Source organism: Triturus cristatus, chromosome 11 (genome assembly GCF_964204655.1).
Source record: "Triturus cristatus chromosome 11, aTriCri1.1, whole genome shotgun sequence".
In the NCBI taxonomy this organism is placed as follows: Eukaryota; Metazoa; Chordata; class Amphibia; order Caudata; family Salamandridae; genus Triturus; species Triturus cristatus.
The window spans coordinates 272,231,558-272,243,859 of record NC_140594.1 but is presented as its reverse complement, the minus strand read 5'-3'; the positions used below and the strand labels follow the sequence as shown (position 1 = coordinate 272,243,859).

Below are 12,302 nucleotides of genomic sequence, written 5' to 3'. Positions count from 1 at the left end.
TATGGAGCCTGCTCAGCAAGCCTGAGAGCTCCGAATGAGCAGTCTAACCAAAGCTTTGGGTGTTCTGCAACACCTATATGAAGTTGGCATACCCTACGTACAGCCCCTATATGTAACTTCTCACAACAGCTTGAAGCTCATGACTATTGCTGTCTCATCACATGTGGAGCACTTGCAGAGAGCTCTCTCGCCATACTCTGGAGCTTCTGCACTCAGAAGTCCCACCATGTCTGGGGCACCTGTATAGAACATTCTCATCAGACCCTGGAGCTTACATATGAAGACCTCCTATCCATATGCCGGAGCCCTTTGTTGACCTACCTTACCATTGTGTTGACTATCTGTATGAGATGTTGCACCATGAATTGGAGCTTCCGTGCAGAGGTGTCCCACAATGAAGCAACAGTAGGGGGCAAACTCAGCATACTCTTAAGGCATAGCATATGGAACAGTCAAATGATATAATGAAGCTGCTGTAGATACCTGACAATAAACTACAACGATACACTAGAAGTCCACCAAAGTACTGCTAGACACCTCCACCTACAGTGACACGCTTCTAGGAGCCAGGCAGTGCCTCCTTACCTTACCTTCCAGGTCTGACCAACTTCAATGACATTTGCAGGAAAAGAAAGAAGGGATGGAAACACTAGGGTCCCCTCCCACACCCCCTTGGGCAGAAGGTCCTACTGACTGATTAAGATTGCTCCTTTCCTTCATTTGTAACATTTTACTCACAGTAAAGACTTGGATTCTCTCATGTAGAATTTTGATAGGATGCTCTATATCCCTGTAAGTGTGAAACAGATATTTTATTGAAGAGCCAGCCTCCGAATTTGATTTGCATTATACCCTTGCTGAGTTTTCAATAACTTTGAAATAAAGGTCTTTCTACCCACAATTCCCAGGGCTTTGATTTTAGAGTGGTTATATTTTCTCAATATTTAGCTACTTTGGCAGTATACAGCTGTGTGAGCAAAACACCAATGCATAGACCTGTTAGCCAGCCTCCGGATCTCCTGCATAGAGCTGTCTTCCCTAATACTGGTGGTCGCACACAGTGTTATCTTGCTCTGCTCGCCGCCTTCCCGGAGACCTAACATTTACCATCAGCCACATTCCCAGTTCACTCCAGGTGACCCACCTGATGTCGATGCCTCACTCCATCCAAGTCCTCTTCATGTTTGGCCCATACATATGCTACATAATCTTTGTGATGCTTGAATCCCACCTGAGAAAAGGAAAATAAAGTGATCAACCAAGATGTTGGCAGAGGGCATTACTGCAGCGTGCTGCTTGTCACACATTAGGCAACCAAATAGTAACCAGTCGATAGCCTGCCCTCTGAAGCCCAGATAACCACATGTTGTATAATGTAGCTCTCCACAGATAACATAAAAAGACACATTGGTGCCCATTAAAACGCATGCCTCTCAACAACATGAGTCCAGGAGATGGCTCAGTATTGATTTCTGACCACAATGAAGTTGATGACTTTTTGCTAAACTTTAAAATGTCCACGTTTTTCCAAGCAAGACAATCTTTCTCCCAAAAAGGCACTCAACATATCATTTCTAGTCTTCACAAGGGTCAAAAGACATGTACTAGTCTCTCTCTCAGGTACAATACACCAGTCATATCCTCTCCGTCAAGGTTAAGGCCACGCGCTTCATGATCGCCTCTCTGGGTCACTGCAGCCATCAAATCCTATGTCTCTCACCTTCTCTGGTAAACAGATTCATCTAATGTTTTCTGACTCAGGAGCAGATGCACCCAAGCTGTCCTCTGCCTCTGGGGTCTGTGAGGTCAAACCTCTCTGCATCAGGATTAAGGGCATACACCATGCCAGCTCCGTTCTCTCTGGGTCACTTCAGTGACCCTATACTCTGCCGCAACCCTCTATCTACCTTTCTTTGGTCAGCACAGTCATCTAATGCTTTCTGGCTCAGGAACCAACCTACCCACGCTGTCCTCTGTCTGGAGTCTGCTCACCCAACCTTCTCCTCTCCATCAGAGGCCAGTTGCCCCTCCCTAGCCAATCCCCGTCAGTGCTGTCAGTGTGCCAGTTCTACTGATCCTCGCTAAGAGCCGGTTTGTTCATACTATCCTCACACCCTAATGCTTTTATATACTAAAACATTCATTCCCTTGGTTTCAGTCAGCCCACCTGGTGGTCCATCTCACCAGATTTGCATCTTACACTCAAAGTAGTCCATTAAGCTGGCCTCTTCTTTACACTATGAAAGAATGTTGCAGGTGACATCTGTCCTAAACTGTAGATCTGCGCTGCGAGTGTACTCTAGGGCCCTTAGTGAGGGACTGTACACAGAGGCAGCCTCTTCCTACTTTGAAGAGACAGTCAGTACTGCGACATTCATGCTACGCAGAGGATCAATGCCTTGATGTTCACCCTTTGCAGAGGGTCAGTGCTACACTGTTCACTGAGGGTCAGTGCTGTGATGTCCATCTTACGCTGAGGGTCAGTGCTGTGATGTCCATCTTACGCTGAGGGTCAGTGCTGTGATGTCCATCTTACGCTGAGGGTCAGTGCTGCGCTGTTCACTGAGGGTCAGTGATGTGATGTCCATCTTACGCTGAGGGTCAGTGCTGTGATGTCCATCTTACGCTGAGGGACAGTGAACTGAAGTGACCTGTTCTTATTCCACATATGGTAATGGGGCTGTCAGGTGACATATTACACCTTTAGTTCTTTGCCTTGGTGCACTCGGTTCTGTGAAGTGCTTTGTTTTCAAGGCAGTGCCGTGATGCAACCCGTTCTAAACACATTTAGGGTCAATGCTACGATGGGACGTCAACCCTATAAGTTAACCTACTCCTATTCAACATCTGGGATCAGTGATGTAAAGGGAGGACGCAACCTAGCACCTGGATACCCTTGCGTGTCATTAGCCACGCTCTACAAATACTGATTGATTGATTGATTGACTGTCGTACGTTGATGTCCAGTGCAGTGAAGAGACTGATTCTGCAGTCTCCGCTTTCCAACAGACTGTTCCTTTTGTCCAGTGAATGTCATTACTTGGAGGGCGCCTCTCCCTGTGGTTCTTCAAGGGTCAGCAGCTGAAGAAAACTGCTTCCTTTATTTACATAAGGTCACTGCTATGATGTGACCGGAGGGTAACTTCTTCCAGTCATTTACTTAAGGATACTGCTATGATGTCACCTGTAGATAACTTTCCCACCATTTACATAAGGTCGTTGCTAAGATGCTATGATGTGACCGGAGGGTAACTTCTTCCAGTCATTTACTTAAGGATACTGCTATGATGTCACCTGTAGATAACTTTCCCACCATTTACATAAGGTCACTGCTATAATGTGACCGGAGGGTAACTTCTTCCAGTCATGTACTTAAGGATACTGCTATGATGTCACCTGTAGATAACTTTCCCACCATTTACGTAAGGTCGTTGCTAAGATGCTATGATGTGACCTGAAGGTAACTTTCCTATAATTTACATAAGGCTGCTGCTATGATGTGACCCGAAGATGCATTTCCTGTCATGTGCATATGGTCACTGCTATGATGTGGCGTGAGGATAACTTCTTCCTATAATTTACATGAGGGTGGTGCTATGTTTTGACCTAAAGAGCACGTCTTCTCATAATTTACATAAGGTCAGTTCTATACTATAATACGACCCTATCTTTACTGCTCATGAAAGATCAGGGCTCTGAGGCACGGGGCTCTGGGTCACGTCTGCAATGTTAGGTCCCTGCTTCCAGGGGCGGCCTTAGGCATGTGCAAGCTGTGCACCTGCACAGGGCCACCAAACCCCAGGGGCCACCACGAGGAATCGGATACAATACATATTCGTGGCGGCCCCTGGCAGGGATTTGGCGCATGAACGACTGAGGCGTGCTAAATCCAATGTGATGCACGCTGAATGGTTGTTCTTATACTCTTTTCCTTTCTAACCCAGTCTCGCCTTTGTGTGGGGTCGGCCTTGTTTCGGGCTCTTCTGGTAGGTCTTGTGCTTGTTTAGAACTTTTTTCCAGGAGAATCGAGCTTGTTTTAATAGTCCAGATCTGGCACCTCCGGAGGCTCGCATGCGCGCGCATGCGCAGTGCCCGCGAGTCCTGCAGCGAAGGGGTTACAGAAGCACCACGCATCACTGGCGGCAGGAGGGGTGGCAGCACCCGTGCCCGGCGTGCAGCGAGCAGCACCGAGACCGGCCGAGGCCATGCACCGGTGCGCCTAGAGACCCTGGGCAAGAAAGGCCGGCTTGCAGAGGATAGCATGCCAGTGTGCAACCTTTGGTGCCAGCTGCGAGGTGAGCAGCCCGAGGGTCAGGGCATGGGGAGGGGGAGTGAGGAGGTCAGCGTGTGCTACTGCAGAGTGAACCCGAGGGAAGGTGAGCCATTGGACGAGGGTGTGGGGAGCCCTGGGGAGGAGGGCAGATCAGGCGTAGGAATGTATCCCAGCCCGTGGGGGTGAGGAGCCGGGGGCGTGGGGAAGGTTGGGTGAGGATGTTATTGTAGATGGTGTGTGCTTTGGTCTGGGTGGAGGTAAGCCATGTGAGGTGGCGAGCTGGAGGTATTCTGGTGGTCATGGGAAGGGAGGGCATGATGAATCGTGAGAGAGAGCCTCTCTCTCACGATTCATCTCTGAGAGGGCGCGGGTCGGAGAGGTGGTCACTGTGCGCCAGGGGTAGGGAGTGGTACAGATCGGCGCTGTATGTTGAGGGAAGAGTGAGTCAGGAGTGCAGGGGCGGTGTTTACTTGTGGCTGAGGGGAGGCATGGTGACTTTTGGAGGTGTAACTTGGGAGGCACGGTCGTATTGGGGGGAAGAGGAGAGCAGGGTACGAGGTGTTAGACGTAATGTTAAGGATTCATTAAAATGATTACAATTACTTATCAACAATCATGAAAACAGAGTATGAAGCTGATACTTGTGATCTAATGAGTGGATCTGCCTGCACAAATCTTTTAAAACATCGAGTGTTCGAATGTACTTGGCATTTGGTTATGTCTGTTTATATGGTGTTGAGGCAGACATGAAATGCAAGCACCTATGGATGGACACCTGGAATAGGATGGCAGTGCCTACCCATGTTAACTCAATCTAATGCCCTTTTGCAGAGACCTTGGTAGGAGACTGGCTTCTTGATCATTTCTTTAATTACAGTCCAATGCTTGTCATGTGACTAGCAGAGAAAACTAGTTTAACTAGTCCTCAGTTTGCAATTGGTGAAGCAGACTTCTCTGTCCATACTAGGGGCATAGTTACCATTGGTTCAGCAAGTACAGTGGTACTGAGACCCAAAACCCTCAGGGGCCCATTGAACCCTGATAATTGCTATATTTTACTTCCTGAGCAGCAGCCAAAGGGGCCATTTTCCTTGCTTATGCCACGGCCCATGGGGTCGTTGGTACGCTGTGCTAGTGATTCGTATGTCTGCTTGAAAGTTGTCTACTGACTGGATGTTCCTTGCACATTAATTTTGCTTCAGTGAACCTCTAGTGCCTTTTCATAGCCTTAGGACTCACTGTAATTAATCCTTGTTTAATAGGTGCTCTGAAAGCGAGCAGAACTGGTTGCTGGAATATGGCACTATACAGGAAACCTTAATGAAATATATTGTATTTTGTCTTTTGACAATGTGGTAAAGTGGACGAGTCTTTGGTTACCTGTAGGCTGTCTTCAGGATCAGTTAGTGACGTACTGAGACAGGTCTCTGTGTGCCATGATTTCAAGGTAGCTTACTCTCTTCCTGCTAAGGTCACTTCCCAAATAGATCATGAACTATTCTCCAGGCTCTACTGTTCTCAGTGGACTGAGAAAACAGCCCTTGTACGCCAAGTCACATGATCTACCCTATAGTTTTATAACATCAAATAAACCTTCCATATGTGGCTATTCCTCATAATGTGTCATACATGTAGTGGGAAGGGTAATTACTATCAATCAGTCAGGGTTTGTAAAGCTCAGCTGCTTCACACATAAGGGTCTCGAGGCGGTGTGGGATTCATGCTGCTGGATCATGCTGCTTGTTGGTTGAACAGCGAGGTCTTGTGGTCCTTCCTGAACTGCTGGAGCGATGGTGAGGCTCTGAGGTGCAGGGGGAGGGTTTTCAGGTCTTCACTGCCAGGTGGGAGAAGTAGCGGCCTCCACTGTTTTATCAGCGGCTGCATTGGGTGGTTGCTAGGGAGATGGTTCTGGAACATATTTTCCTGGTAGGTTGGTGGAAATTCACTCGTTCATTAAGGTATGCTGGTCCTTCATTGTGTAGTCCAGAGAAGACATGGCTTGGCAGTTCGGGCTGGACTGTTCCCATGAGGCACAGGGTCAAGGCTGATTTGCATATGGCCATGTCTGAACTGGGGTGGTGTGGTGAGCAAAAAAACGATGGATTTAGGCCCAGATCTCTGTACTGGGGTGAATGTATGACATTGTTCTGCATTCTGTCCATCAACTGTTGTTTTTGCAAGAAAATAAAAATGACACATCAAAATCTTTCAGCAGCCGCCACTGCTGATTGTCTTCTTTTGTTCCCTACCCACTGCTAGTCTCGCCCGCTGCATTGCAAGCAAAATGAAGAGAATTCGAGTACACAAATCTGGTTATTCGAAACGAAAGAGAAAGGTGGCTCAGCAGTCTTTCGTAGTGTCACAGGAAGGAGCAATCCTGAACTTTATCACCCAAGGGAAACCTAAAGATGGAGAATCCTCTGGCCAGAGTACTGCTGATGCACTAGGTAAAACAGGCGCTGACGACCATAAAGAAGAACAAAAAAATGATGATATCCATGAGCAGAATGATACTCATGAGCAGACCAATGAAAATGAACAAGGTGACTCTGAAATTGATACAAACATGCAGCAATTACCAACTCAGGATGAGGATTATTACAAAAGACCCTCAGACAGAGAAACTGAAACATCATTCATCGGTCCATCAACATCTGGCATTCTGAAGGAGGTTCAGAGTTTACAGACGGATGATGCTGGTATTGAAAAGGAAGCCAAAGAGCAAGACCATGTTACAGACCCGTGTTCTGAATATGATTTATGTGATTGGAGGGATCCTGCTTTGTGGCCGAACTCTCTTACAGACGCGCAACGTGTTTTTCTTGTTGAAAGGGGTCCCTCCAGAGACCCAGATTCTAAAACAAAGTATCCAAGTGATGAGCACTCAAAAAGTAAACGTCGTTTTTCTGTTACCATGTTACTGGTCATCTAACGCCTTTTCTGGACGTTTTATTAAAACACCTTCCTGAGCTCCGACCAACCCGGACCCCCTCTTCCGGGGCCCCCTACCTGCGCTCCCTGCACAGGGCCACCATGAGCCTAGAGCCGCCCCTGCTGCTTCTCCCCTGAAGCAGACCTCCTCTTATGCGCTCCGAGGTTACTGCTGAGAGAGGTACTTTCTCTCTGCTCTGTATAAAGGGTCAGTGCTAACCAGTGCCCGCGTGCCTGCACAGTGATGAGACGGTACTGTGGGTGTTTCTGCGGGTTGAAGACTGTGCTTCACTGAGGGTCTGTTATCCGACTGACCTCAGTGCTAAAATGGATGGCAGGAATGTGACGCGTGTGTATCCCGTACTGGGGGTCAATATTAGTGGGAGTTCGGGTCGGTCCTAAAGTAAGGGTTACCGCTATGCCCCCTCGAAGGTGTCGCTTCTGAGGTCTTACGCTGAAGGCCAGCGCTTCGAAGTGACCTCTGACCTTTAACACATCTCTGTCTTGTCTCGATCGCCTCCGCGTACACTCCAGAGGGTCTGTACTTTCCCATCCTTCTTCTAGGCGACCGGTGCCAGCCTAGAGCAATGAGGTGACGTCTGATTAGACGGAGAGGCTAGAGATAAGATATATTTATAGACCAGTGACAAAGAAACGGCGTCAAGGTCAGTCAGCAGCCCAGCCAGCGGCGTGACGCACAATGATGCCTCTACCCCCCCCCCCCCCCCCCCCCTCAGAACGCGACGACCGTCCCGGAGTCCCCAGTATCTCACAGATATTCATAGACCTTGGGCAGAATGGGACCATTGAACGGGTGGGGGCTGTGAAGGGTTGCCCCCACTCCTGCGCCACGGAGGCGGCGGGGGCCTCGTTATCCGTGGAATCCGGCTGAAAAGAGCAGACGCTTCCCTCCTTCGCTTCTACCTCAGCTGCCTGCCTCTCTCACTCCAGCCCCTATCGTGCCCCCCCCCCTCCCAAACTGTAATGTCGCGATAGGACGTGGGCTAGCCCACACCTATCGCTGTAAACAGGGGAGTGTTTAATAACCGAGACCCCCGTCACGGGGGATAGGCCGAATGGTCTCGCCCCTGCGGAGACCACGTGATGTATCAAATAAAGTGCCCAGGGCTCTGGGCGGGGATTCACTGCAGGATCACCCTAGCACTATACCGAGTGTCCCGTGTGCTTTGTATGTGCATGTAGGCCCCCCCCTTCAAGGCCCACGATATTACACTGGCGACGACGGTGGTGACTCTCACCTGCCGTGCACCCTCTGTCCGTGCGCTGCCTCCATCGCAGTGCCGGCCTTCGCCCGGGACCTCGCCTGCTGCTCTGGGTGTTTCCCCGCTCCGCCCTGCTGCCGGAGCGTCGCGTGGCGGCCCCGCTACGCCCTCGTCACCTGCCTGGCCTTCTCTGCTGCCGCCTGGACCGGGACTGTGCTTCGTTGTCCCGTGAGGACCCGGGAGTCGCGGTGAGTGTGCGCGTGCCCCCTGCTGCCCCCTGGTGGCCGCCTGCGGTACCGCACCCGCCCTCTCTGCCTGCCTCGCCTGCCTAGGACCTGGCACCTGCACCACGTGCAGCGTCTGCGCACCTCGCGCACCGGCCCTCGCGCCTCAGCACGCCTGCTACAGGTCCAACCTCGCCTGGGGACGGCCAGCTCCAGCCCGCTGCGGCCTTTTCGTGCCCTCACGCACGCTCGTCGTGGAGAGCCCCTGTGCCCGTTGTGGGTGCCCCTACCTTGCCACGGTGCACCGCGGTGGCCCCAGTCGCCACCACGCCAGCCTCCTGCAAGGACTCGCCGTTGCTGGCTCCGCGCTGCTGCCATCCTGCGAAGTAGTTGCTGCACTCCAGGGCCGCGATGACCACTGTCCCTCCCGTGGAGCCTTTTGAAGTGTCTGGCCCGCCGCCGTCTCAGTCGGTGAGGTGGAAGGAGTGGATTGAGCGCCTGGAAACCTTCTTCGAAGCCGCGGAGATCAAAGAACGGCGCCAACGGTCCATGCTGCTTCATTTGGGCGGTAAAGGTATCCACAAGATCGCAAAGACGGTCCACGAAGTTGGACCCCAGAAGACCTACGCTACGCTGCGGGATGCCATCACGGCGCACTTTGAGCCTTATGCGAACCCGGATTACGAACGCTTCCTCCTTCGGCAAGCAAAGCAACTCCCAGAAGAATCTGTTGATGTGTTCTACGCCAGGCTGCGAGAGTTAGCCAGCACGTGCACCCTCCCCGACGAAGAGGATGAAGTGCGCGCGCAGTTTATCCAAGGGTGCGCTTCGTCCAAGCTGCGTGAGCGGGTGCTAGAAGAACACAACATGCCGATGCGTGATATCTTGACCTTGGGGCGCTCGAAGGAACTTTCGAAGGCGAGAGCCGCTCACATGGAACTGAAAGGCCCGACGACGGTCAAGGAAGAGCCAGTGTGCGCCGTCCAGTCCAACGCCCGCAGCCAACGGCCAAAGCTCAGGAAAACACCAGCTCAGGAGTCCGGGCAGAGTCCGAAACCTCGCCTCTGTGGGTGGTGCGGTGGCTCACTCCCACATGACGGAGCGTGTCCAGCGCAAGGGAAGACGTGCAGTGCCTGCGGCAAAGTCAACCATTTCTCCAAGGTGTGCCGCTCGAAGCCAGCCCGGCGAGGGCACGGTCCAGCAAAACCGGTACGCACTCTAGAAGCAGGACCCGTCGAGGAGTTGTCGAGCAGCGACATGGATGACGATGAAGCCGCAACGGTACACGTAGTGCACATGTTGCATGCCCTGTCGGACGATCCACAATCCGCACCCATGTGCACAGTAAAAGTCAAAGGGCACCCAGTGGCAGCGCTAATCGACACCGGAGCCACGATCAATCTCATGGCGCTCAGCGCGTACAGACAGCTGCCCGATCAGCCGGCCCTCCACCGCACCAATGTCCAGGTGTACGCTTTTGGGACCCGCACCCCTCTCAGGATATGCGGAGTATTTCAACCAGAGCTGTCCCATGGCGAAGCCTGCCTCACAGCCAAAGTGTATGTGTCCAGGGAAGGGTCCGGATTCCTGCTTGGCTGCCGTACAGCAGTTGACCTGCGCCTCATTCAGTTCGCGTGCGCCCTCCAATCACCAGGCCTCGACCAGCTGGTAGCTGATTTCGCACCTCTTTTCAATGGCATCGGATGCCTTCAGGGCCCAGCAGTGCGACTGCACATTGACAGGACAATAGCCCCAGTGGCCCTCAGGCACAGAAGGATTGCGTTCGGTGTGCGGAGTTTTCTGGGGATGGTCACCTACTGTGGCCGATTCATCCAAAACCTAGCAGACCTGACGGGACCGCTAAGAGACCTCACCAAGTCGACGGCGATGTGGACCTGGGGCCCGGTGCAGGAGCAGTCTTTCCAGCAAACCAAAGCCGCTCTGTCAGCAGACACCACGTTGGTGTACTTCGACCCACGCCAGGAGTCCCAGTTGGTCGTCGATGCCAGCCCCACGGGCCTAGGAGCAGTGTTGTCACAACGGCAGAGCTGCGGCGAGTGGGCGCCAGTAGCGTATGCCAGCAGGACCCTGACGCCCACCGAACAAAGATACTCACAAATAGAGCGGGAAGCGATCGCTATTCTGTGGGGGTGCCGCCATTTCCATATCTACCTGTATGGGCACCCATTCACGGTCATCACGGACCACAAGCCGCTGGTACCACTCTTCCAAGGCTCCTCGTCTCAGCCCCCTCCACGGATCGAAAAATGGATTTTGCAGTTGCAAGAGTTTCAACTGACCGTGGAGTACCGACCAGGCTCGAAGAACCCCGCGGACTTCCTCTCACGGCATGCCAGACCAGTCACGCCACCGGAAGCGGCAGAAGCCGCGGCAACGGAAGACTATGTCAGAATGGTGGTCGAGCGTTCCCGCCCACTCCCTATGTCGCTACAGGAGGTGGTCGCAGCCACACGAGAGGATGACTGTTTACAGCTAGCGATACAGGCGGTCCGGTCAGGAGACTGGCAGCCTCTTCAGTGCCCTTCACCCCTGCGGACGACGACTGCCCAGACCACACTGAAAGCACTCTACCTGGTGCGACATGAACTGTCGGTGTCGGAAGAAGGCTGTCTCCTGCGAGGCCCGCGCCTAGTCCTGCCAGCCGCCCTCACCCAACAGGCCGCGATCCTCGCCCACGGAGCCCACCAAGGGATCGTCAAATCCAAAAGTCGCCTTCGAAGCAAAGTGTGGTTCCCTGGTCTAGACAACCTGATAGAAACTCTAGTACAACGGTGCCCTGCGTGCCTAGCCACCAGTCTTCCGAGCAGACCGGCGCCGGTGATTACGGAAGAAGGGCCTCGGCGGCCATGGGAGAGAGCAAGTGCGGATTTTGGCAGCCTCCCAGATGGACGCTACATGCTAGTAGTAGTCGACGACTACTCCAGGTATCCAGAGGTGGAGTTTGTCCAGTCTACATCAGCGGTGGAAGTCATCCCAAAGCTTGAGAAGATGATAGCCACCCACGGGCTATTCGGAGAGCTACGGACGGACAATGGGCCCCCATTCACCAGCTCAGAATTCGCAGCCTATCTCGTGTCCCAGGGGACCAAGCACCGCAAGATTACCCCGCGCTGGCCGCAAGCCAACGGCGAAGTAGAACGCATAATGCGGACCCTCAAGAAGACTATTCAAATTGCAGTGTCAGAGTCACGCAGCGTAGAGCAGTCGATCTATCAATTTCTGCGAGAGTACCGGCTCACCCCTCACTGCACCACAGGGGTATCACCAAGCCGCCTGTGTTTCGGCCGGACTGTGACAGACACCATTCCCCACCACGCCCTGTGGGAACGGGAGGAAAACCCAGCGAACTCGTCAGATCTGCGGCGAACCCGGACCAATGCTGCAGCATCTCAGAGGAGAGGTGCCCGAGAACCGACCATCGCAGTGGGCGACCAAGTCCTGGTTCAGGACCGACACCCCTCCAGCAAGTTCCAGACACCTTTTGAAAAGGACTCATGGACTGTCACAGCGGTCAAAGGTACCATGGTCACTGCCCGGAAGGGTTCGGAGATCGTCACCAGGAATGTGTCGCTGTTCAAGAAGATTCTCCCCACGGAACAGGCCACGCCTTCCAGCACGCCAGTCCAGAGA

At 52.6% G+C, this 12,302-nt stretch overlaps 1 protein-coding gene across 3 annotated transcripts in view; it reads right to left on the bottom strand.

Moving 5' to 3' along the window:
- INPP5J (inositol polyphosphate-5-phosphatase J) overlaps positions 1 to 12,302 on the bottom strand; it is a 372,973-nt gene that overhangs the window by 19,041 nt on the left and 341,630 nt on the right. For all 3 annotated transcript variants that reach the window (XM_085636028.1, XM_085636026.1, XM_085636027.1), the window contains one exon: positions 1,145 to 1,231. In XM_085636028.1, coding sequence (XP_085492154.1) covers positions 1,145 to 1,231 — 87 coding nt within the window. The remainder of the gene's footprint in view (positions 1 to 1,144; positions 1,232 to 12,302) is intronic.